We start from the raw sequence: 27,425 nt of genomic DNA on the forward strand, positions 1-27,425 counted from the left end.
ACAGCCTACTCCTTACCCAATTTATTTGCCATTAAGGCACCAGAATCAGTTAATTCCAGTACTGACAGATGTTGCAGATTAGATTCCCTATGAGAAAAGAGAAAACAGCTTAATAAAAACTCTGTTAAACATTGTATCTATTCATTTTACACTGCTGATATAAAATAACATTATTTTCTGATAAATTACCCTCAACTGTTAAAAATGGAGGACATAAAAATGTTATTTTAAATAAACATAATTCCTTTTAAATTTATTTTTTGTATAAGGCTGTCTCACGTGTATGTGTATCTGTGTACAATGTTTGTACAGTGACAGTGGAAGCAAGAACAGGGCACTGGATACCCTAGAATTTGACTTAAAGACAGTTGTGGGCTGCCATGTGGGTGCTGGGCATTGAACCCTTGACCTCCGAAGAGTAGCTGATTCTCTTAATCACTGAGCCATCTCTCCAGCCCCAATTACTCTGATTCTTAAAGGTTAATTATTTGTATAACAAAATGCTTTAAAAAGACCCCCAGTTCAATTCCCAGCACCACAGCAAACAAACAAGCCCCACAACCTATTTTAAAAATACCTTTATTCCAAAATAATGAAGGATAAACTCACAATGTGTCAACTGGAACATCAGTTGCCAAGCACTGACTTGCCCATTTAATGAGGTAGTAAGACAAAAGCAGGGGAGCTGTGCGATGCAGCAGGTCTTGCTGAGCCTGAAAGAGTTGACCAGCTCCCAAGATCACCTAGGTCAGAAGAGATAGCAAGCTGTTAGGGTAGGTAACTTCTGAGGTTCAGAAGAGGTAAAATAAAGCAATACAGTTAAGGAAACAGTATTGCAAAGGCAGTACACACGTTACAGTTTAGTGTAGCAACTGGTAAAGTATTCTGCTGAACAGTAATAGTCAAATACACCCAACAACAGCAATAACAAACTAAAACAGTTTTATTTATTTTTCTTTTGTGTGTATGTGTGTGTGTGTGTTTGAGACAGGGCTTCATTTCATACCCTTGACCATCTAGACATCATTATGTAGACCTGGCTGGCCTTGAACTCGGAGATCTGCCTGCAGAAGGCTGGGATTACAGATGTACACTACCACAGTCCTGACTCAGAGCTGATGGTGAAAAGAAACAAAGCGACAGGGAGATCTAAGTCTCTTCCATTGTTGCTGCTGTATTTATGTAAAAACAGGCATGACAAATAGATGCAAATCTGTCAATGATACCCAGTCTTAAAAATGTGTATGGCCTATGATATGAACTCTGCGTCTCAGAATTCACTCTAGAGATAACCAAAGATCTGGCAGTAAAGGGTATAGTGGTCCATGCCTATTTCCTAGCAGCTGGGACATAGGGGCAGGAGGAATAGTAGCTGAAGGCCAGCCTCAGTTACACAGTGAGTTGAGGCTACATGAGACTACTGACACCCACCAAAAAAGAAAAAAGAAGACAAACAAGCCAAAAAACCAAACCAAAACAAAAAAACTGGTAACATCTTAGATAGCCAAGAAAAATGGTTGAGTAAAATTGTACTAGGCAGTTATTAAAATACTAAGTAAAAATTCTACTTTTATAAACGAAACCAAAAAACTGTTTACACAACAAAATGCATACTGTTTATTACTGGGTATATGGTTATAGATGACTGTTCAGTAGCTTACAGGTATTTCATAAAGGTTCTATAATAAATATCTATTATTTTTGGTTTATTGAAAAAGGCAAAGGAGTTGTGCATGGCAGCACATGACTCTAACTTCAGTAGAGGAAGGAGGTTCTGTTAGTTTGCTAGCCTGGTCTACATAGTGAGTTCTATCTTTAAACAAAAACAAAACAAAACAAAACAAAAAAAAAAAAATTAGTGAGGACTCATCTAAGTTAGGTTCTCAGAAGTGTTTTTTTTTTTTTTTCTTTTTTGAGATAGGCAGGGTTTCTCTGTGTAGCTCCGGCTGTCCTAAAACTCATTCTGTAGACCAGGTTGGCCTTGACTGTTGGGATTAAAGGTGTGCACCACCAATGCCTGGCTGAGTTTCCTATTTTTTGTTGGGGGTTTTAAAATTAACTTCCTGGAGCTGGAGAGCTCAGAGGGTTAGAACAATGTTGCTCTTGCAGAGGACCCAGGGTCAGTTCCTAGCACCCACACAGTAGGTCATGAACAACTGTAACACCAGTTCAAGTCTGATGTCTTCATTTGACCTACATACATACATATTGGCAAATACTCATACAAATCAAAAAGTACTATTTGTTTTTTGAAAGCAAGGTCTCTCTACATGTCTTAGAACTTTCTACATAGACCAGGCAAGCCTCAAATTCACAGAGATCCATCTGCCTCTGTTGGCCCCGTGTTCCACTCCTTACCCCTCTGCTGAGATAAAAGGTGTGCCACAATGCCTGCCTAAAATAAAATGGATCTTAAAATTACACACACACACACACACACACACACACTTATAACACACTGCGAGTTTTATAAGCCTTTTGGATCTTTATATATTAACATGAATTGGCCTAATCTGGCTGTTTCCTTACCAGATTTGAATGCATTTATCAATTTAGAATCTATACATGGGTCTGAGACCTCGGGTTTGATCCTCAGCCCTGGAGTGTCCAAGGAACAAAAAGATTCAATTGTGGCCAAAAAGTAATCTTTTACACAGTACATATGAAGTATGCAGTATCTTTAGGGCTCTGATAGCAACAGAATCTGGTGGTATGAGAAGGAAAATGGAAAGGAATCATAGAAAGGAACAAAAAGAAACAAACTCTGCAAACACTAAACTGTTTAGTGTAATCCTGTCCTCTACACTTAGGTCTCTGATATCATACCCAGAGTGGTACTAATGAAACAGACCCTGGGAGAGTCAACCTGAGAAAATGTGCACTACTTAACAGGCAGGGTTAGTAACAGTGATCTGCTTCACAGATGATATATTTGATTATGTTTATTTCTATTTCTGTGATGACTAATTCTATCAGCTTAAGATTTAGAATCATCACAGAAATATACCTCTGGATGTATCTGAGGATGTTTATAAGAATGTTCCAACTAAAGAAAAGAAAAGGAAGATTAACTTAGGAGGGATGGTCCATCTTGAACATAGCTGGGACTACCCTATAGGCTGGGTTGAGCACTGAATAAAGGGGACAAAATGATAACTAGCAACCTTCTTTTATAAAAGTCTACACCCACACTCTTGGGCATCTTCCTTTCTAAGCACCTCTCTTTCTCTAATTCCCATGTTTACAATCTACATTTAACATGTTTTTTTATTAAACCACAACTCTGCACATAAAGTGAGCTAGCTGAGTGCTAGCATTTCTCTCTGTGAAGGTAGTACAACCTTACACTTCTGAAGTCACAATAGACTGTACCTTCAAACAGCAAGTCAAGACAAACCCTTCTTTAAGGTGCCTTTGTCAGGAACCTTGTCATGGAAATAGTAAAAGTAGCCAACACTACTTCTTTCACCTGATATTTGTAGAGCCCCCACTTAGGCTACACCTAATATAGACAAGTGAATATAGACAAGTCTCTGGCTCTCCAGGCTCTATTGGGTTTGAGAGTTTACAAGTTTTCCCACAAGTAGTACTTACTGCATCTCCTAGTCTTGTTAATAGCTGCTGTAAGATCAAGAGGTCTCTGCAGATCAGGAAACGAGTGCTGGCAATTTTATACACACCTCTGCACACGATATACCCTGCTGTGCTACTACCATAGAGCTGTGAAAGATTCATTCGAACATTCAAAGGCTGCGCTGTAACATAAAAAAATGGGGTTAAAGGCTGACAAGATAGCTCAACAGGTAAACAAATCTACTGCCAAGCCTGATAAGCTGAGTTTATTATCAGGGACCCATGCAGCAGGAAAAAGCTGACAAATTGTCTTCTGCAACATTGTATGTGTAATGGCATATGCATGCATGCATATACACAAAATAAATAAATGTAATAATTTAAAAAGGAAAAATGGAATTAAACATATCACTTAAACTTTTATTATTACTTTTAACTACGTATATGTGTACCTATCTCTATGTGGGTATGTGCACATGAGTACAGGTGCCCATAGATCAAAGACTCAGAACCCCAACAACTGGCTTTGAGCTGTCTGATGTGGGTGTTGGGAGGCGAACTCAATTCCTCTGGAAAAACAGTACATGCTCTTAACCCCTGAGCCATTCCTCCAATCCCACTATCATTGTTTTCTGTAAAACACACTTGCTTTGTTTACCTGGATCAAATCCCTTTTCCATTTCTGCTTCTGTCTCATAATCCATTTCCCGTATAAGAAGTCCAATGGCATGGACAGGGTTTCTGATCTCTTGTAGTTTACTACAAATGTCTTCCATCACATTTTCTCTATATGACAATTAGAAAATTCCTGTCAGTATTGACAACATGTAAGACAGGTTATATGTACAAAGTAGTGGAGACAATCATTCAGGCACAAGATACTTAAATCCACATAAAAACACCTTCAACTTTTTAGGAATGACCCACAAAATGAACACAAGGAAAATATTTATAATTTTTAGAATATCTAGTTCAATTAAGGGGTTACAGAAGTATATTTTATGATCTGAATAAATATGCTAACTTTTGCCCCCTCTAACATCTAAAACAGGGGCTGTGGTGTAGTGTAGTGGTAGATCACTTGCCTAGACTGCAAAGGCCCGGATCTTTCCCAGCAACACACACACACACACACACACACACACACACAGAGAGAGAGAGAGAGAGACAGACAGACAGACAGACAGACAGACAGAGAAAAAGAGAGAGAAAGATCTATGGTATACTCAAGGAAAAACACAAGAAAAAACACTTTAACACTAAACCATGACTTCTTATATATTTGATCATATATCAAAAAATCTATGATAACAAACACTGCTGAATTCCATTAGGAAATGCACTTTACCCTAAATTCTCCTTACACATCAATAGTGATCAAATCTTCCAAAATGTGCTCTGCAGCCTTTTCTGGAGACTGTAAGTTGTAACAACTGGTTTCCATCAAAACTGCCATATCCATGGTAACTGACTCTCCAATCATCCGGAGGCACTTTATAAGACATATGACATCCCGAGCCACATCTGCATCTACAAGGGAGAGAATGTTAACACCGATGTCTGAAGCCATGAAGGTCTATTGATTCAAAGAGGCATCAATAATTAGATGGAAGGGATCCCTTTCCCATAGCATAGGTGTTTACACCTACACCTTTCTAGCTTAAAAAAAAAAAAAAATTCTTCAGTGAGGTAAACTCAAACATAGACCACAGTGGTAATTAATGACTTTTGTGGCCATTTGAAATAAAACATAAGGTTCATATAGGGAAGGAGTCAACTATAGACAGAACAATTATTACCATCTGATATGGTTGTCTCATCCTCTGTCAAAAGGTGCTCATCAGGCAGGAGATATAAATGATCTACTAAGGAAGATGGTACCAGGAAAGACAGGTATCCCTACAAATACAAACCATTTAGTTACTTTTTAAAAATAATTAAAAAAGAAAACATGCAAAGTAACTCATAATCCATAAGGTATCATTTAGACAACAGATTATATTGTATGTACTATTTAAAAATAATTCTATGTCATTTTTAAAAATTGGAAGTGGCTAGGAAATATAGCTCAGTGTTAGAGGGATTATCTAATACTTGCAGTCCTCAGGTCTGAGTCTCAGCATAGACAGAAAAAGACAAGAATGACAGAGCAAGGCAAATCTTCCATTTTTAAATGTGTCTATGTATTTGCATTCACGTGTTCAGTTGAGTTCAGGGGTGCGTGAGTGTGTGTGTACACAGGATAACCTTAGCTGTCATTCTCAAGAATGCAGTCCATCTCCTTTGAGACAGGTTTCTCACTGGCCTGGAAATCATAAATTAGGCTAGACTGACAAACAAGTTTCAAGATCTACCTGTTTCCATCTCCCCATCATTAGGACCATAAGCATGCACAACAACAACTGGCACGTCTACATGGGTGCTAGGGTCTTTTTGCTTGCAAAGCAGATACTGAAAAACTGAATCTCCCTAGACATTGAATCATGAGGAAACACCAAATCAAACTGAAAGGTAATATAAAACAGATGTAGTCTTCAGCCAGCAGGATGATGTTGGCTCAATAGGTAAAGATGCCTGTTGCCAAGGCTAGCTACCTGGGTTTAATCTGTGGCATATGTGTGCCCACATAGATACACATAGTAAACAAACTAAAGATGTAGTTAAAATGTCAATGTCATAAAAAAATAAAGAAAACTTGGTGACACTGAAAGTACGCTAAGGAACAACTAGGGCCAGCCAGCAAGGTGAGATGGTTCAGCAGGTAAAGTGCTTGCTTCACAAGCTTGACAACCTGGCTTTGATCTCTGGAACCTAGGACAGAAGGAGAGGTGTGACACCAAAAACTGCCCTCTGGCCTCCACATGCACGTTGTGGTGTTTGTATATCTGCTCACACACAAACACAGTAATAAAAAACTTAAAGACAAAATAAAGCAAAATGCCACAAGTAAATGTAATTGAGGTCTAAATATATCTAAATATACTGGAGATTAGAGAGATGGCTCAAAGGTGAAGGGCCTTTACTGCCTTATGGATATGGATTTGGTTCCCAGCACATACACTGGTGGCTCACAACTGCCTGTAATTCCAGCTCCAGGGGATCCAACAGCCTCTGGCACTTACAGGCACCTGTACTCATGTAGTATACATAAACTCCAGCAGCCTTACACACATACTCACATATAAAAATGATAGATGGTGGTGGGGCACGCCTTCAGTCCCAGCACTCAGGAGGGAGAGGCAGGCAGATCTGTGAGTTCAAGGCCAGCCTGTCTAGTTCCAGGACAGCCAGGAATACACAGAGAAACCCTTCTGTCTGTCTGTCTGTCTGTCTGTCTGTCTGTCTCTCTCTCTCTCTCTCACACACACACACACACACACACACACACACACACACACACACACACACACACACACACGCACACATGCACACACACGAACGAGAGTAGTGGCACACACCTTTAATCCCAGCACTCAGGAGGCAGAAGCAGGCAAATCCCTGAATTTGAGGCCAGTCTGGTCTGAAAAAGCAAGTTCCAGGACTGCCAGGACTACTCAGAGAAACACTGTCTCAGAAAAAAAATCCAAAATAAATAAACAAACAAATAGTTAAATAAATAAATCCTGAATCAAGAAGAAAATGAAAACTGGCAAAATCGAAAAACAAAACAAGCAAACAAAGAATAAATGCCCAAAACCTGTATAATGCCATTATCAATATCAAATTGCCTGAGCTTTAAATTGTGCTGTGGTTATTTAAGATAAAAGCTGTGTTTTGTAAAAAGTATTTATTTTCTTTAATTGTGTGTGCACTTTATTTATTTTTTTACAGGATTTCTCTGTGGCTTTGGAGCCTTTCCTGGCACTCACTCTATAGACCAGGATGGTCTCCAATTCAGAGATCCACCTGCCTCTGCCTCCTGAGTGGTGGGACTAAAGGTGTGTGCCACTACCGCCTGATACATTCTTAACTATTAAGCCATTTCCAGTCCCAATATGTGTCCTTGATAAGTGCTGAAACATTTACAGAAAAGGCATCAGTGGTTCAGGGAAAAAAAAAAAAAAAGAGAGAAGGAGATGGAGAAAAAAAGAAGGAAAAAAGAAAGAAGGGGAGGAAGAGGAACAAGAAGAAAAGGAGGAGGAGGAAGAAGAAGGCGGCAGAACCAAATTGGGGTTGGGGATATAGTTCAGTGGCACTGTATATGCTTGATAGCATGGATGGCCTCTGAGTCAATCCCTAGCAATAAAATGAACACATCTACCATGAACCACCCACCAAAATGGAAACTAACCAGTGATGAGTACAGGTGAAGTGAATACAGAAATTCTTGTGCTATCATTATTATTGGTGTGTTTGTTTGGTTGTTGAAACAGGTTAACCTGGAATATATGGTAGTGCTCCCATTTGGTCTCCTAAATGTTAGAATTTACAAGCATGAGCTGTCATGCTATTTTTTGTAATTCTTGTTTTAAATTAAAAGTGCATCAATATAAAAGTGAACAAGTAAGATAAAAATCTAAAAATACCAATAATAATGCAGAAAACGATTAAGTTCAAATGAATTAAAGTAACATAAAGTACTAAAAATAGCGCCAGGTACCCCAGTAATATTCTGAAGACTCATTTAACTCTGCAGAAGAGCTCTGAGTGCTCCAGGTGCTTACTTTCTTTAGAAGGCACACCATGTTTGTGATAGGATTCAAATGTAGAGCAAGAGGATGGGAAAGGGCTTCTTGATACTGGAGACAGCAGGCATAAAACTTGCACCAGAATTCCTGTTGTAAAGTGCGAAATTCATCCTGGGAGAATTCGTACTCTGTTACACTTCCCTGGAGCTGACAAAGAAAGAAAGAAAAATTAACCTTTTGGGCTTTTGTAGTTTCACTTCCTTCCTTCCTCCACCCCTCCCTTCCTCCCTACCTTCCGTTTTTTAAGACAGGCTTTCTCTGTGTAGCTTTGGAGTCTATCCTGGAACTTGCTCTGTAGACCAGGCCAGCCTTGATCTCAGAGATCCTCCTGCCTTTGCCTCCTGAGTACTGGGATTAAAGGTATGTGCCACCACCATGTGGCTTCTACAAAATGTTTCTTATGCATTAAATCCCAAGGGCTATGTAAATTCCTATCAAATTCCCTAATGAAAAGGCTTGAGCATTTATCTTTCTACTAATAGGATAAAAACTGGTCAAGTGTGATTTCTACCAGACAATGTTGTTAATCCCACCCTTAGCCACATCTCACCTCATTTTCAACAGCTAAAGTAATTTCTTTTTTTAATTCACTCCACGAAAGATCCAAGTTCCTCTCAGTTCCCCGGCAGAAAATCTAAAATTAAAAGAAATTATTTCAGAATACCACAAAATACCAAAATTGAAGGAAAAGGCAATAAGGCAATTACACAGCACCATCAAAACTGCCAGGAGTCTCTTCCTCCTCTAATACTGCACAAATGATTTCTAACAACAATAGCAATTTTGAAGTTTAATCCAGAATAACCTTCAAAAGTCTATGAATCTGAAAGAATCATAACAAAGTACAATACATCATTAAAAAAAAAATCAATTAAAATCAAAGTAACTAGCCTGGTAGTAGGGGTGAGGACAGCCTGGCCTATAGAATGAGTTCTAGGACAGTCAGGGTTACACAGAAAAACCCTGTCTTGAAAAACCAACCAAATAAAAACACAAAGCAAAACAAAAATATCCACCAAACAAAATCAAAGCAATTCAACTAGTTATTATTAACAAGGACAAAATATGGCACTGGAGAGATGGCTCAGGGGTAAGAGCATTGGCTGCTTTTCCAGAGGTCCTGAGTTCATTCAGTTCCCAGCAACCACATGGTGGCTCACAACTATCTGTAATGAGATCTGGTGCCCTCTTCTGGCCTGCAGACATACATGCATACAAAACACTGTAAATAAATAAAAAAAAAAATCTAAAAAACAAAAACAAAAAAACAAAAACAACAACAACAAAAAAAACCACCAAGGAGAAAATGGCGATGAGAAGAAAAGAGAACACTTTATTCAGAAGCGATCATGGCATTCTTAATTTTATTCAAGAGAATATACCTACACTGAAGAAAAGTCAAGGGCCTGGAAGCTGTCACTCTAATTCTAGTGCTTCAGAGATTGAGGCATAAAGATCAAAGTTCAAGGCCAACCTGGACTACATGGAGAGTATGAGGTTAGTCTAAGCTATACGGTCAGACTGTCTTAAAACCTAATACCAACAAGAAAGAAGAAGGGGAAGGGAAGAAACGAGGAGAGAAATTATCTATATTTATTTGTATTTACAAAGACATCAAGGATCTTAAAAGGGGACCTGGATGCACACATATAATCCCAGCTAGTAGGAGGAGAACACAGAAGGATCAGAAGTTCAAGGTCTTCCTCAAAAACAACAACAAATTACCAGGAAAAGCCACTTTTTGGTAAAACAGTAAACGACTTTTAAGTCATGACTGAAAAGAGATGTTTTTTCTGAGGCAGTTTCAGTACACAGCACAGACAGGTTGCCTCAAATTCACGATCCTCCTGCTTCAGCCTCCTGAATCTTGGAATTGTAGTCATGTATTACCACACCTGGCTTGAAGCTATACTGTTTTGAGCATTCTATAGTCTGAACCCTCACTGCACTATCAAAAGGGTACAAACAATATATAATCAATAGTAAATCTCTTTCAAGTATAAAGATTACAGGCAGTATAGGATAGTTTCTTTTTTCCAAAACTGTTGGCACACAATCCAGACTGACATCCACCCTTAGGTCCTGAAAGTGTTTCCTACTCCTACCTCTCAGATGGAAGTCTTATTTTGTGAAAATAATTTTTTAAAACAAATTACAACAGTATTTACAAGCAAATACATGAAAAATAAAGCAATAAAATCAGGAACATTTTTAAGTAGTAAAACATTAGATATTTTCTTGCTCACCTGTAAAGCTTTAGATAAAGCTGCATTTATGAAGTGTCCTGGTGTAAAAAGGCTCCGCAAATACATTTCCTATTAGAATATTAAAAAACAAAAGTTATAACATTCTAAAAAAAGATGAAAATGGGAAAAATACAAAGGAAGTTGGCCACATTGACTTCAATATGTGAATTTCTATTATATGAATTGGATACTCTGCCCTATACTTGAGCAACAAGTTGCACTGCAGTTATAAGAAATACAGACTAGAATAGAAAACTTTCATGTGACCTCATTATTTTGAACAATGTATGTTTCCTTTAAAAATTACGTAATTTCACCCGGCAGTGGTGGCACACTCTTTTAATTCCAACACTCAGAAGTCAGAGGCAGGTGGATCTCTGTGAGTTTGAGACCAGCCTGGTCTTCACAGCAAGTTCCAGGTCAGCCAAGGTTTGGGGGCTAGAGAGATGGCTCGGTGTTTAAGAGCACCTGTTGCTTTGGTTCCTAGCACCCACATGCCAGCTGAATATTATTTTAAGATGTGTTGCATTCTTCTATGTTGCACTTGTTTAACTCTGTGAAGCCTTGTTACTTCCCCTGCCTAAAACTCTTGATTGGTCTAATAAAGAATTAAACAGCCAATAGCTAGGCAGGAAAAGGGCAGGCAGGGCTGCCAGGCAGAGAGAATACATAGGTGAGAGAAGAAAGAGAAAAGGAGAGGTGGACACCAGGGGCCAGTCACCCAGCCACACAACCAGCCATGGAGTAAGAAGAGAGGTATATAGAATAGAGAAAGATAAAAACCCAGAGGCAAAAGTAGACGGGATAATTTAAGAAAAGCTGGCTAGAAACAAGCCAAGCTAAGGTCAGGCATTCAAAAGAAAGAATATGTCTTCATGTATTTGGGGGCAGGGTGGTGGCCCTCAAATACCAAAGAGTTAAAAAAACAAAACAAAACAAAACAAAAAACTCCAATAACCAACTACACCACCATCCACAACTCCAGTTCCAAAGATCTGGCACCCTATTCTGAACTCTGTGGGTACCACACAAGGAAGTATAGGGTGCACATACATACAAGCAAAATCCTCATAAACATGAAGCAATACAAAAAAGGAAATTAAAAATTCTCAGCCACTGAAACGGCTCAGCAGATAACAATGTAAAGGCACTTGCCACCAGCCTGATGACATCAGTTCTACTCTTGGGACCCACATGATAGAAGGAAGGAACTGACTCCAGAAAGTTGTCTTCTGACCTCCCATCTGCACTGTGTGAATGTGTCATGTTGGCCCAGAACACTCTATTCTGATCAGTGAGCATATCACTCAGGCCAGGCCAGTTTGTCACAAGGATGAGGACTGAAGTACTGCTGTTTCCTCTAGGCAACTAATACACAGAACGTAGAGCCTACCAGGGGAAGAGGTACTATCTAAGAACATAAACAGCAAGGAAAGAAGCAGAATAAAGAGATGGAGTTCTGAAAGCACCATGCCAGCTCCGTCTGAAAGCAGATGCTGAACACTGCAACTGTACAAGACAATGCATTTGTCTTCTCCTTTCGATCAGTTTGAAAGACCAGATGGTTAAAAATCTAATTCAAGGGGTTCCTATAGCAATAGTAACAATTAACATACATACTTACTCTGGGGTCTTGGTCATCTCTGATGACAATTTCTTCTTCTGGCAGAGGCTGCATAAAAACTGGATTCCACTGACCTGCAACATTGCTAGAAGAAAAAAGTCCAAAAGTTTACCAAAACATAGCAACACACTTTGTCAGTATATGAGTAGGGAAGGTCTCATCAGTGAACCTGTGCAATCAATCACTACTTAATTCTATTACTGAATAGCTTTTATAGATGTGTTCTTACTATCTGCGTGTGTACATGTGCATGCTTGAACAACTGTGGGTACATAGATATGCATGTCCTTGTGGAGGTCAGAGCACAATATCTTTCTCAATTATTTTCCACCTGATGTTTTAAATTATTTATTAGCTTTTTTAAAATTATTATTGTGTGGTGAAAGCACGTACACAGGTGAAACAGGAGCTATGTAGAGGTCAGTGGGATTTATTTATTTATTATGTATACAGTGTTCTGCCTGCATGTATGCCTGCAGGCCAGAAAAGGGCACCAGATCTCATTACAGATGGTTGTGAGCTACCCTATGGTTGCTGGGAATTGAACTCAGGACCTCTGGAAGAGCAGCCAGTGCTCTTAACCACTGAGCCATCTCTCAGCCCCTTATAAATATATTTGTAACTATTAAAAAATGTTTAGATTAAGCTCGACATGACACACACATTTAACTCCAGCACTTGGGGGGGGGGCAGAGGCAGGTGGATCTGAGTTCAAGGCCAGCCTGGTCTATAGAGCCAGTTCTAGGAAAGTCAGGGCTATTAAGAAAAACCCTGTCTTGAAAAACAAAACAAATTTCTTTAGATTATTTTTAATCATGTGTATAGTGTGTATGTATGTGCCTATATGAGTTCAAGCAAGAAGAATAGGACCTTCTGGAGCTGGAGTCACAGGTAGTTAGTTAAAAGCCACCTGACAGGGGTGCTGGGAACTGAACTAGAACCCTTTGCAAGAGCAATTTGCATCTTAACTGCTGAGCCATCTCTCTAGCACCACAGCCTTAAAAGTTTTTAAAGCTACACCAATGCACATTAAAGTGTATCTAATAGTAGAGATTATCAAAACATTAAATTGTAAAATATAAAATTCTAATTTTGCTCTATACATTGGAGTATATTTTCTCTTCTCTCTCTTTCAAGACAAGGTCTCATGTACTCCAGGCTGGCCCTAAACTCACTATGTAGCTGAGGATGTTCTTGAGTTTCTAATCTTCCTGCCTCTCCTTCCAGGGTGTTGGAATCACAAGCAAGCAAAGTCACGTATAGTTTTAGAGGTGTTGGGAATTGAATCTAAAGCTTTGAGGTGGAAGAAAACATTCTATTCACTAAGCCACATTATGAGTCCTGAAATTAATTTTCTCATGAGAAAAAGTTTCCTGTTTTAAAGTTTCAAAGAACCACACTAGTTCAATCTACCTCTGATGTTATCTTAAAGAAATTAAGATATAAATTAAGAAATTAAGAAAATAAGAAATTAAGAATAAAAAGGAATGTCAATGTCTTTGCTAAGTTGTTGAACATTAGGTATTAAGTATTAGTAGTAAGCTTCCAGATTAGAAGTTTTGGGGGTATATACTACCTCTTCTAAGAAATACAGTATTTTATCCTAACACAACCCTAAGCATATTTGCTCTAAAACCAAAAGGTAAAAAATACAAAAGGTGTGACTTTAGAATCCTTCAAATTAGGGTATGTGGTTCCACCAAAAAGAGTCTCATCTGAGTGTGGTTCTGCCTAGGGTTAAGTAGGAAGACGAAGGTTAAATAGTCCATACTGTTCAAAGTTGATGTATTTCACAACTGTCTGGTTTTCAGCATCATGCCATAGGGCCCAGATATCCGTTGAGGTTAAGGCAAAATCGACCAGTGTCTCCTAGGAAGAAATGCAGGAAAAATAAGAAAGAAAAGGAGCAGGGACTAAGTGTGTATTGACAAGAAAGAAAAATACATAAAAGCACAACATGCTATATAAACTTGATAAATCCCAACTTAAACTATTTCTATACATGAAGAGGGGCTGGAGAGAGCTCTGGCTCAGAGTGCTGGCTGCTCTTCCAGAAAACCCTGGCTCAATTCCTAGCACCCACAAGGTGGGCTCTCAACTGTCTATATGTGAAATAACTTTAAGAATATATTCTTAAACACAGTGGTTTAAGGCCTTTTGAGACAGTCTCACTACATTACCAAGCTGGTATGAACTCCCATGTTCAAATGACCCTCTAGCATTAGACTCACAAGCAGCTATGATTTCGAGGGCAAGCAACCTCATCAATAACGAAGTCAATACTTTGTTATTGCACTTGTGTGAAATGCACAGGATGGTTCAACTTACCTGAGAAGTGAACAGTGAAGAAATGTGATCTAAACTATATCGATTATTCTCGGTGCTCACCAACTGGAAAACGCAGAACTGTTGAAACACAAATTAATAGTTTATCACTTCACAAATCAACATGTTACTCTTCCAAGGAAAGAATTCACAATTCTCCTACTTATGAGTGCTGGGAATAATGGTATGTATGTACCACCAGATTTAACTAAAATATAACAAAAGTTTCTATCTTAGCCATTTTCAAGTATGCAGTTTAAATATATTGACATTGCTATGCTACCAATATCCAGGACTCTTTTCATCTTAAAAAATTAAATTTCATTCCCATCAAACAACTTCCCCAATACTCTCAATCCCTATCCCTTCTTCTGCCTGCAACTACTACTCTGAGTCTCTGACTAGAACTACCTTTGAAACCATGATGAGAAATGCCAAGTTTGATCCTCAGTGCATAGATGAGTACCCAATTGCATATATACATGCACCCACACACTTTCTATAAAATTGTAAGATAATTCACATTTAAGTATTTAAATCTACCACCAAGGATTAGGAATAGAACAGCAGTGGAGCATTTGCCTAGTGTGTGCAAGGTTCTGGGTTTGAGCCCCAGCACTACGAGAAAAAAACAAGACAAATCTCACACTGCACACAAAACAGTAACAACAACAACAACAACAACAACAACCACTATTCCTAAAACTAAACCTTTCAAACAGAAAAATGACATTTGAAGTACGTGGAGAGGTGGCTCAGCATTTCAGACCATTTATTGCTCTTGCAGAGGACCTTGGATTTGGTTCCCAGAATTTACATGGTGCCTTATATGCCTGTAACTTCAGGTCCAAAGTGATCCAATAACCTCTTTTAGCCTCCACAAGTTCTTGCATGTGTGTTGCGCACATGCTCATATATATACATATGTACGTATGTATGTATATACGTACGTATGTATACACACATATATACATATATATGTATGCATGTATGTATATGTATAAAGTTAAAATATGTAATATATAAAAATAATTTTCTTATACGACAGTTAAAGGCTAGGTTTAACGCAGTGGTAGAGTCACTGCCTTAACTGTGTAAATAAGGTCTTGGGTTCAATCCCTTACACTGGAGGAAATGACAAAACAAAAACAAAGAAATTAAAGCAGAAGATACTTATGTTTAATAATTAAGAAAAGTCACTGTGTATTGACAATGTGATGACTTGTGCCTTACACCATAAGTAAGCAACTATTCACTTGAGTTCTGGGAGCTGAACTCAGGTTGTGAGGTTTCGCTCCAAATACTTGTACCCACTGAACTGTCTCGTCACCACCCTCATCTAGCCATTTTTAAAAAAGTTTTTTTGGAGACAGAATCTTTTGATACAGCTCTGGTTGCCATGGAACTAACTATGTAGGCCAGGCTAGCCTCAAACTCAGATTATCCTGCCTCTTACTTTCAAATGCTGGGATGAAAGGAGTGTGCCAGCATGCCTGGTTTTAAAAAACATTTTTTTAAGAGAGAAAAAATTATATATTTTTTTTCTTTTCTCTAGTAGTGGGTACTAGAACCTAGGACTTTACTCATGGTACATAGTTTCACCACTAATTGTAGACTAGCCCCACAAGCAAGCCATGAGGGGAAAAAATAAACACTGACATTGTCTTCTGAAAAAAACAAAACAAAACAAAACAACAACAACAGCAACAACAAAAAACAGGTGTATGAAGCATGTAGGGGAGCTGGAACTTCAGTTAAGAGCACTTAAGGACATTGGGTCCCATCATTCCCATCAGACAGCTCACTGACACCTGTGACTCTGGCCCCAAAGATCTGACACCACCTTTCCAACTCTGTGGCATGTATTTGTATGTGTGCATGCTCACACAAATGTGTATCTACACAGAAAAATAAATGGTTTTTATTTTTTTTTCCAAGACAGGGCTTCTCTGGGTAGTTTTGTAGACTAGGCCTGCCTCTGCCTCCCAAGTGCTGGGATTAAAGACGTGCAACACTACCACCACTCCGCTATAAATAAATCTTAAAAAAAAAAAAAAAAAAAAAAAAAAAACTATGTAGGGGCTGATAGTATGAATGTGTAGCATGTATAAAGAATGTTTAGCAGGTATAAAGACCAAAGATAAAAAAACAGAGCTGAGTGTGGTAGTGCACATTTTAATCCCAGCACTTGGAAGCTTAGAAGGCACAGGCAAAGGAATCTCTGAATTTCAGTCCAGCCAGTAATATATAGTAAGATTCTGTCTCAAAAACAACAAACAAACAAACAAAAAAAGAATTTAAAAGCCAAAATAAAATACTCCCTAAACAAAGAATTAGAATTCACAATTTGAGGTTGGGGATTTAGATCAGTGGATGAGCATTTGCCTAGCAAGTATAAGGCCTTGGGTTTGCTCCTCAGCTCTGAGGGGACAAATTTTTTTTTTTTTTCAACCAATTCATCACTGTGCTGTTTTAGTAACAATACATGTTTTATGAATTTTTTTTCTGCTATATATCTATCAGTACACATATGCATGTTAAATAGCAAAGCAAAACATATGTTACAGACTTTAGCTCAAACAAAACAACAAAAATCCAGGAAATGCTGGTTGAATGTCAAATTTTTCAAATGACTTGTGAAAAACAATGCATTTATTCCTTTTTTTTTTTTTTTTTTTTTGAGACAGTCTTATGATGTTCCTTAGTGTGGCTTTAAAACCACGCCAATCCTGCTTCAGCCTTCTGAATGCTGGGATTTAGATATGTACCACAACACCAGGCTCATTTAATTAATTAATTAATTATTTAATGTTCACGTGTGCAGTAACATCACAACTTTAAGGAGTTTCTCTTCTATTACATGTGTCCTGGGGATCTAATTCAAGTTGTCAGGCTTGAAGGCAAGCACCTTCACCCACTAAAACATCTTATTAGCCCTGTTATGAGAATTTCCACTGAGGGGAATAGGTGTCAGGATTTCAGGGTCCAAATAGGAAGAAGACAGCAGAGCTCAAACAAACAAACAAAAAAGGCAAAGATTTTCAAGTAGGACAGAAACCTAGCATCCTGTCCCTGGTAAGATTACAGAAAGCCTGTCCAAGTGTTGCTACTATTAGTATATACACAAACAAGGCACAGCACCAAGCCACAAACATAATACCCAAAATGGCTATTTATTATTTGATTACACTACTGTATACATCCTGTATGCCTTTCCTATACACAACAGCAGTGTCTGGTTGGTGAACATTTTTAAACAAAATTTCCCCATAACTACTTACTAACACCTAGATTCCTTTTCAGCAATTTCATCCTTTTAACCTATATTTTCTTGTTTAGTTTTAGTCAACTTTCCCTTAGGCTTCTCTTTAATCTTTATCACTCTTTCATAATTTTCTAAGTCATATATCAGCACAAAACCCAATCAATCACCCTTGAACAACTTAGCACTTGAAACAAAGCTTAAGTGGAGCCTGACACTTCTCCCAATCAATCTAGAGAATAACTTGCTACATGTCTTATTTCTTCATACCTGTCCTCGTTTTGGAGCATGCATATATATTCCTAGGTAGAGGCCCATGGAAGGTGAATATGCAAGTCGTAATTTATGTCCTGTTCCTGCAGTGAGACGAAGGTCTTTGTTCACAGGGACATATTCCAACATGTCAGCCACCATCAAACACATTTGGTCCTGCCCAAGAGAAGTTTTAATAGGTGATGTTTCAAGAATATTGAGACTAGAAATACATCCCTTACCTTTTAAGAAAATGGATGTACCTGGCAAAGAGGTACATACATACCTTTAATCCCAGCACTTGGGAGGCAGAGGCCAGCGGATCTCTGTATGTTTGAGGCCAGCCTGGTCTACAGAGCTAGTTCCAGGACAGGCTCCAAAGCCACAGACAAACGCTGTCTCAAACCCCCTCCTCCTCCCCAAAAAAAGGCTTTTTAAAATTTTTATGCCTATGGGTGATTTTGCTTCCATATACATTTGTGTACCACCTATGTGCCTGGTGCCTTTGGAGACCAGGTGTCGGATCCCCTGGAAATAGAGTTACACACAGTTGTGATATACCATATAGGTGCTGGGAATTGAATCCCAACCCTTTGGAAGAACAGCCAGTGTTGTTAACCACTGTTAGAGCCAGGACCACTTCTTCAGCTGCAACATGGATTTTAGTAACACATTGAGGGAACCAAAATGAGTAACTCCAGTTCCAGGGAATCTGGCACCTCTTCTGATATCCGTAGGCACCAAGCATACATTAACCAACATATTGAATATAGGCAAAACAATCATACACATAATCTAAGAAAGGTTTTTTGAAATGATTGTTGCTCTTAAGTGAAGACTGTATCATTTTTTAAAATTTATTTTTCTTTAGTGTTCACTGGTATTTTGTCTGCCTATACGTCTGAGGAGGTCAGAAGCCCTAGAAATAGAGCTACAGACAGGTGTGAGCTGCCATATGGGTGCTGGGAATTGAACCTGGGTTCTCTGGAAGAGCTGCCAGTGTTCTTAACCACTAAGCTCTAAAGATTATGTCTTCTATTACCCTTTAAACTCTCATAGAGGGCTCATAATTCTCCATAAAAAAAAAAAAAATAGGTAAATATACAGAAAATGGTGTTGATTCAAACTGGCGAGATCTGAAAGTATATCATAATTTCCAAACTGAATGATCTGATCATTTTTAAACGAGAAGCAGGACAGATTTCAATTCCACATTTTACACTCACATTTTAACTTACGCCAACCATAAATGTAGTATTTACCTTATAAGACCACATCCGTAGTTTATGATCCTGACACAGGGCAAAAATGAAAGCATCGTGTTCAACACAATGAACTGCAAGACTGAGGGCACGATCTGAAGGCCCCTGATCACCCCTAAAAGCAAAGGACAGGTTTTAGATTTGTCACTACTATAAATAAATGGATCATTACAATTTGTGATTCAAGAGGTAAAATAAAATTATAAATGGATATTCTTAGCAGAAAGAACAAGAATTTACATGCTGACATAAGACAAATGCATTTTTATATAATTTATACTAATTACTACCCTGAAATTAATAGGCTGTATATTATAAAAAGCAATTCATTTCATATGGGTTTAGCCCAAAAGTCAAAAACTTCCTATGTTAATTTTTTTCTTTTTTTTTTTGAGACAGGGTCTCATTATATAGCTCTGGCTAACCTTGAACACCTGCCTTTGCCTCCTAAATGCTAGGATTAAAGATGAACATGATCACACCAGGTTTTTTGCCCCCCCTCCTGAGACAGGTTATCTCTGTACCTTTGGAGCCTGTCCTAGAACTCACTTTATAGACCAGGCTGGCCTCGAACTCACAGAGATCTACCTGCCTCCTGAGTGCTGGGATTAAAGGTGTGTACCACCACTGCCCAGCTTTTTTAAAAATTATACTTTTTAATTGTGCGTGCATGTGTGTGTGTGTGTGTGTGTGTGTGTGTGTGTGTGTGTGTGTGTGTGAGAGAGAGAGAGAGAGAGAGAGAGAGAGAGAGGGAGGGAGGGAGGGAGGGAGAGAGAGAGCCCCAGGGTCCGTGTCAGAAGGTCAGAGGACAATGCATGAGCTGGTTTTCCTCCTTTCACCATGTGGGACCTGAGAGAGGACTTAGGATGTCAGGCTCTGTAGCAAATGCCTTTACCTGCAGGGACACCTTGTATCCTTGTATCATCTTCTTTAGCAGCCTTACTCAAATCAGGGCAAAGCATGGAATTGATTTGAACATTGTGAAGATATAGAAGTATGGTGTCAAAAGTGTGGGAGATAGCGATGAGACAGACTCTGGAGTGTGGACTTCCTCAGGCAGGATCACACTATGCACCCTTCAACTCAGGACAGAGTATGCCATGCAGTATAACTGGAAGTGGTACCACAAGGATTACAACCCAAGCCCTTTGATTTCCTGCAGAACACAACTTACCTTATAGCTGTGGGCATCCAGCCTGTGAGCAATCGCTGCATCACTGAACTCTGTTTCAGTTCCACAACTGACATCACCCCTGCAACAATACCCAAGGAACCTGATTATAACTTAGAAAAACCCAAAGTTACACAAAGTATATGAGCCTTTATAATACATGACAGACTTCTACATTTCTATACTAACAAGGTTCTTAAATGTACTTTCCCACATATATCACACCTAAAATACTTTGAATCAGTACCAGATCAATAAAAACAGCACCTTTTTTTATATTCTTAGGAAAAGTGTCTTGCCATTTACAGATAGCAGTCCATTCTTCCACTCAATAGAATCATTTCATATTTTTTCCTGTGGCAGTAGTTCTAAGTGTTGCAGAGTCAATGGTAAACAAAAAAAAAAAAAAAAAAAAAAAAAAATTGCCCTTATGAAACTTAAAATTCTTCTGTTGGAGGATGAGAAACAGGGAATTAAATTAATAGTAAGAAGGACAAAAGTGAGCATCGCTGGTGGTGTGGAGGAACGGTCAAGGAAGACTTCACTGAGGAGACAGAATCAAATACTAAAGACACTGAGGGGGGATTCCAAGTTAGGAATATGCCTCATATCTGTAAGAAATTGCAAAGGGAACCCTATCTTGCTTAAAGGGGCATGTAGCTGGTATACAGGGCAAGGGAAAAAAAATGAACCAATGAGGTTAGAGATGACAATGGGGCACTCACTGTCAGCCAATGTTGGAGACTGGGTTTATTCAGATCATGCAGTAACATGATTTTGTTTTTTATTTGTGTACGGGTGTTTTGCATGCACATGGACATGCATGCCACTTGCATGTCTGATGCCCTTGAAGTCCAGAAGAGAGCGTCAGATCTACTAGAACTGAAATTACAGTTATGAGCTGGTATGTGAGTGCTTAGAACAGAACCCAGGTCCTTTGGAAGGACAGCCAGTGTTTTTAACTGCTGAGTCATCTGTCCAGTTTCCCCTAATCAATGTTTAATATATCAATCTGCCTAAGAAGTTCCTGAAATGGGAGGGTAGATCTGGAGACATTTAGGACATTAACGCACTAATGTAGGCAAGAGACAGTGGTGAGTTGGAACCGGGATCAATTGTCAAACTTGGTCCCAAAATTCATTCTTTGTAAATACTGTACTTCAGTATGAGGGTGGGGCAATTAGTAATTTATGTCTACTACTGAACTTAAAATAGGCTAATATACATATAATCTGTTTTCCCCTACCCAGCATCCCATCTAGTTCCTTTATTCCACTGAATAAAGGTATACAGCAAGGACCAAGCAAGAAATAATGCAAGCAGGAATAACACAGACTTAACCCCTGTACTAACAATGGATGTGATGGAATGCCTATGTTTTAACGGCAACATTGATGACTAAAGATAAATCATGCTCCATTCCCATCCTTACCAGGTAAGTCATAAGGAGGTAGTTTAAGAACAAAGATGCCGCCAGCGGCAGACGGTAGGGCAAACAGAGCCTCCCCATCACTGCTAAGCCAGGCCGCAGAGGTGGTAGAACTTGGGGACAGTCCAGGTACCGTTGGAATTAACTGATAGTTGCAAGGATCTCTGAAATCAACTTTTCCAATGTCAGTAAATATTGACTGCATTTGACTTTCAGTTACCAGCTCCTGTAATGAAAAAGAATCTGTTTTGAAGTAACCTGAATTCTGCTTAGTTCCTCGAAATTACTAAAAATGTTTATTTAAAAAGATGAGAGGACCTGGGTTTTGTTCCCAGCACTTACATGGTGGCTCAGGACTGCCTGCAACTCCAGTTCCAGGGGCTATGATGCCCTCTGGCCCCCACAGGCACTGCACGTATGTGGTGTATCTATATACATGCAGGCAAAACTCTCATATGCATAAAAACAAATCTTCCTCCCCGACAGGCATTGGTAGTGCACACATTTAATCCCAGCACTAGGAAGGCTGAGGCAGGAGGATCTCTGTGAATTAGTGGCCAGACTGATCTGCAGAGTGAGTTTCAGGACAGGCTCCAAAGAAACCTTGTCTTTAAAAACGAAACAAAACAAAACAAAAAAACAAACAAAAACCTTCCTCCCCTCCCTGCCAGTCAGGCTGTCACTATGTAGCCTAGGTTGGCAGGAACCGAAATCCTCCTACCTCAGCCTTGCTGTTAATGGGTTACAGATGTATAATGTAGTACCTAAACAAAACTATACTTTTTAGAGAAAGAAAACTGTTTTATCAACTTAAATGTCTAATCTTTTTGTTGTTGAGACAGGGCCTCATGAAGCACAAGTTGGCCTTGAACTCCAGGATGATCTTGAACTTTCTGTTTCCATCTCCTCAGTAGTGAGATTACAAGCACAAACTGGACTTATGAGGATGGAACTCAGGGCTTTGTTCATTTGAGGCCAGCACTCTGTGACTGAATAACATACCCAAGCCTAATTATTTCAAACAATATCTCTAAAGTATACTTGGTTAACAAAGAATCCAATTTTTTTTCCATTTCAAACAATATCCTAAATCTGTGATGGCTAGCATAATATGGGAAACAAGTTATTGCACACAACAATCAACTTACACTTCTGTACATACGGGAAGGGTGTGGTAAAATTAACCTGTGCACTGTCTGATTGGTTAATATCAAGATTATCACATGATTCTGAGTTTCAGAGACATGAACTCCACTGGGTAAGATGCTGCAATTTTGGAATTTTAGGCGAACTGCATTATTCAACAAATTTATGTCCAGTGATTCCTCCACCAGCTCCAATGTATCCCCAGAAGTCTTCCTGTTAAAAGAGAGATTTAATTAAAGTTTTTCTTTCTCAATGACTACTGCAATAAAATATACAATAATAGTGTCTAAATGAACTCTCCAAATTTGAAAAGATTGGACAATCCAATTTGGGTAACTTTTCTTCTCTCTCTTTTTTTGAGACAAGGTCTTTATGCACAGCCCTGGCTGCCCTGAAACTTACTACTTAGACCAGGCTAGCCTCGAACCCAGAGATCTACCTGCCTTTCTCCTGAGAGCTAGGATTAAAGGAGTGAATCACCATGTCTGGCTCAGACCACTTTTCCATTTAAGGATACATTATATAGACTTATGAAGACAGTACAATAAATCTGAATCTCATGGCAATGTTAAATACACATCCCATTTCTTTAGTCACTACTTTACTTAAGATAAATTTTACTGCTGGTCAATGGTGGCTCACATCTTTAATCCCAGCACTTGGGTAGCAGAGGCAGATAGATCTCTGAGTTCAAGGTGTCAAAGCCTGGTTTATAGAGTGAGTTCTAGGACAGTCTCCAAAGTTACATAGAGAAACCCTGTCTTGAAAAACAAAAACAAATGATAAATTCTGCTATATAAAAATTAACTCCACCCATCACTTGTGCAGGAATGAGGTATCCATGCACATTATAGCACCAAACAAATAATAAGCATACTTCCCCTTTCTATTACTTTTTAGCATATTTTAAAACAAGCAATTGTATGAGTTTTGCTTTTGCTATGTAAAGGTCAATATTTCTTAATATTTAATATATATATATATATGTGTACACACACACACAAACACACACACACACATATATATCCTGCATGTTAGTGCCGAGAGGGAGGAGTGATGAGCAAAGGGGTCAAGACCAGGCTAGAAAAACCCACAGAAACAGCTGACCTAAACAATGGGGAGCTCATGGACCCCAGTCTGATAGCTGGGAAACCAGCATAGGACCAAACCAGACCCCCCTGAACATGTGTGTTAGTTAGGATGACTGGGCAGTCTATGGGACCTCTGGTAGTGGATCAGTATTTATCCCTAGTATATGAATGGACTTTGGGAGCCCATCCCACATAGAGGGATATTCTCTCAGCCTAGTCACATGGGGGGAGGGCCTGGGTCCTGCTCCAAATGATATAATTTATATGACAGACTTTGAAGACTCCCCATGGAAGGCCTCACCCTCCCTGGGGAACAGAAAGGGGATGAGATGGGGGTTGGGAGGGGGACAGGAGATGAAGGTAGGGTGAGGGAACTGGAATTGACATGTAAAAAAACTTGTTGCAAATTTAAATAAAAATTATATATATAAAAAATAACTGTATGTTGAGCCTACCAAGGCTAGTTTCTACACTATTACTCTTCAAAGAGAGCTTCTGGATAAATGGTAATAAGTACTTTTAACTTCCATGTGTACTTAGGTACACATGGAAGACCTAGAAAAGTGTGTGAATCAGAGTTGACACTCAATAAATGCTGTCAGATAAGACACAAATGCAACTGGTAGCAGCTTGTGTGGGAGTAGAAGGAGGGGCTTTATGCACAGACAAGTCACAATGGGGGAGCCATTATGTCTAAATTTAAATTCACATTATAATCACCTCTACTGCCTGTGCTGTCCATTGTACCCGTCTGCAAAGTATTTACCTTTGCCTTCTAGGTATTTGTCATCTTAAAACATCTTTAGCACAGACTCACTGTTCTATGTCAACATGTAAGATGCCAGTTTGGATCTTAAATGTCTCCAAAGTTTTATATGTTAAAGGTTTAGTCTTCAGGACACTACTGAGATGTGGTAGGACCTTTAAGGGTGAGCCACAGGACCAGAACCTCTAAAATTGTGAACCAAAATAAACCTTTCTCTTCAGACTCCAACTGTGAATCAAAATAAACCTTTCTCCTCAGACTCCAGCTGCCTCTACAAATCCATAGGCTCTATGCCTGCAAATTCAACTATCCACAAATTGAGATACAAAACCTGTGTGTGTACCTCTACCCTTTTTCTTCTTGATATCCCTCTATACAGCACAACAATTATTTATATAGTATTAATATCAAAAGTAGAACAGAGGTGAATTAAAGTATGTGTGTGGACATGAAGATTACATGCAAATACTAAACTGTTTAATAGCATGAAGAACATTTGCAGACTATGAAAGAGCAATGCAGGAACCTTCCACCTTCACCTTACCAACCAGCCTATCCACATACATGCCATCAAAACCAAGATTCCCTCAGTTAAAACACTGATTTTGGCTTCCCCAAGTACTTTCTTCCTGCCTCCCTTCTCCTTTAAGTTCTTTTTTGATATGTAGATTATTTGTTCCCTGGTATCCCCTCTAATCCAGTTCTCCTCCATTGTATTTGCTGGATCCTTCTTTGCCTAGCTAGATCCACGTTTAGCTAAATTATTTTGATCGTTTGGATATATCCTCTCCTTGGCCAATATCATCTGATTGTCCCATTAGCTTCTCATAACCCATACATTTTTGTCTGGGGCAAGCATGCAAATCTGCATTTATATGCTCGTGTTATATTATTAGTTTAGTGTATCTTTTGTGTGTAAAACTGACACAATGAAAGTGGCATCTACTATATTTTTATCCTTACATAATTACAATATCTTGCACCATTTCTCAGTACTCAGCACCGTGTATGACATGTACAAGCTCGATCTCATCAAAGACTATATTGGCATTATAACTTTATGTCTAAAAAGGGTCTTCAATGTTATCTCAACTACATTCCTTTGTTTTTATAATGCTAGGAGAATATCCCTACTAGAACCGATTCTGACAGTCGTTCTCTAGTCCTACGTGTAAATTACTGCTAGACGTAATAATTTGGAACAGACACAAACACTCATGCACCAAACAATCCTACCTCCCAGGGGGATGGGGAAACGCAGCACTCACCAATGAATGAACCTGTTTCTGGTGACGGAGAACAACTTGCCACTTTCCACATAATAGAAGCCTCCTGCGCTCTCACTGTATTTCACCGTTCCCAACACAGCATTTGCAGTCCCTGCAAAATGAATGTGGTCGGCTTGCACACGTGGTTCTCTGGGGATGACAGGCACTGAAGAGTGCTGAGGAAGCAGAGTGCAAGGGGCTGACAGTGCATACAATAGGAAGTGGGAAAAGGAGAAAGAAGTCAGACTGTGATGCACAGGCTTTGGGCATGTGGACTTGGATAAACCAGGGAGAAGGCCAAAGGCGCACTTGAGGAGCCCGAAGGGATGCAATGGCTCCCATTCCCCCAAGCCCTTTCCGTACCAACGCCACAGGCTGTGAATTCCCGAAAGTGCCTGGGCCTTTCGCGTTCAGCTCCGCTCAGCTCCACGAAGCTCCGTTCCAGGGATCCCGCCGCCGCCATCTTCCCGCCGTCGCCGCGAGGCCCGACGGGACAAGGGCGGGTCGCGTCGTAGTCGTCACTTCCGGGAGGGTAGAGCCAGGCTAGAGGTCTGGCGCGTCCTTGTGGCTGTCGCTGGCTGAGGACTGCGAGTCTGACGGTCAGCCGCGGGTTTTGAGCACGAGAATGAGTCTGAGTAGGGAGGAAGACGCCTCGACCTGCGGTCACCAAAGGCGGCGACAGCGACGGCGCCCTTTCCCGGCGGCCTCGAGCAGGGGCGGGGCTGTATGTGTTTCCATTTTGAAAAGCTGGCGCGGGCGGGAGGCTGGGAAGGGCCCTAAGGGGCCGATGTCCTTAGCCAGGGCCACTTGCGGTCACCTTGCGCTCGGTTTATTGTCGCCAACGGAGGAAAAGTGAGTGGAAGAGGGCCCTTTTGTGTTGGCATTTTTGCAAGACTTTTTTACACATCCTCATATACATGCAGATGCATATTTTGGGATAGCAACTTCCTTTTTAGCCCAGGTTGCCTTCGAACTCTGATCCTCCTGCGTCAACCTCCAGAGTGCTAGGATTACAGGCATGTGTCAAATGACCAACGGGTCGGTCTAATGTGTTGAGTTAAACATTAATGCTGCAACCTCCCGAGATTACCAAAATGCCACTCGATGTGCAAACGTGCAAAGACTTTTTTTTATTCTTCCCTAGAACCTCTTAACACTCCAGAGGTTAAGGCAGGTGGATTGCTCATTCAAAGCTATCAGGGGCTACATAATAAGACTTTGTGAATGAACGAGTAAATAAATGAAACTATTTGCAACTTCAATCCAGATTTACAGCTGAACATTTTCCTTGGCAACTCCATCAGAACCATTAGCAGTGGGCA

The 27,425-nt window shown here is 39.6% G+C and overlaps 1 protein-coding gene across 1 annotated transcript in view; it reads right to left on the reverse strand.

Annotated features, from left to right (window-relative positions):
• Positions 1-26,609, reverse strand: part of Nup160 (nucleoporin 160) — a 50,284-nt gene extending 23,675 nt beyond the window's left edge. The window contains exons 1-19 of the mRNA XM_051184252.1: positions 26,467-26,609; positions 26,104-26,215; positions 22,981-23,191; positions 21,836-22,058; positions 20,407-20,485; positions 19,233-19,347; positions 17,989-18,147; positions 14,460-14,537; positions 13,903-14,000; positions 12,132-12,216; positions 10,508-10,576; positions 8,812-8,895; positions 8,238-8,408; positions 5,373-5,472; positions 4,938-5,103; positions 4,232-4,359; positions 3,595-3,755; positions 610-743; positions 17-87 (exon numbers count right to left, since the gene is read on the reverse strand). Coding sequence (XP_051040209.1) covers positions 17-87; positions 610-743; positions 3,595-3,755; positions 4,232-4,359; positions 4,938-5,103; positions 5,373-5,472; positions 8,238-8,408; positions 8,812-8,895; positions 10,508-10,576; positions 12,132-12,216; positions 13,903-14,000; positions 14,460-14,537; positions 17,989-18,147; positions 19,233-19,347; positions 20,407-20,485; positions 21,836-22,058; positions 22,981-23,191; positions 26,104-26,215; positions 26,467-26,566 — 2,344 coding nt within the window. The 5' untranslated portion in view covers positions 26,567-26,609. The remainder of the gene's footprint in view (positions 1-16; positions 88-609; positions 744-3,594; positions 3,756-4,231; positions 4,360-4,937; positions 5,104-5,372; positions 5,473-8,237; positions 8,409-8,811; positions 8,896-10,507; positions 10,577-12,131; positions 12,217-13,902; positions 14,001-14,459; positions 14,538-17,988; positions 18,148-19,232; positions 19,348-20,406; positions 20,486-21,835; positions 22,059-22,980; positions 23,192-26,103; positions 26,216-26,466) is intronic.
• Between the last annotated feature and the right edge of the window lie 816 nt (positions 26,610-27,425).

The sequence above is a fragment of the Phodopus roborovskii genome, unplaced genomic scaffold, assembly GCF_943737965.1.
Source record: "Phodopus roborovskii unplaced genomic scaffold, PHOROB, whole genome shotgun sequence".
Classification (NCBI taxonomy): Eukaryota; Metazoa; Chordata; class Mammalia; order Rodentia; family Cricetidae; genus Phodopus; species Phodopus roborovskii.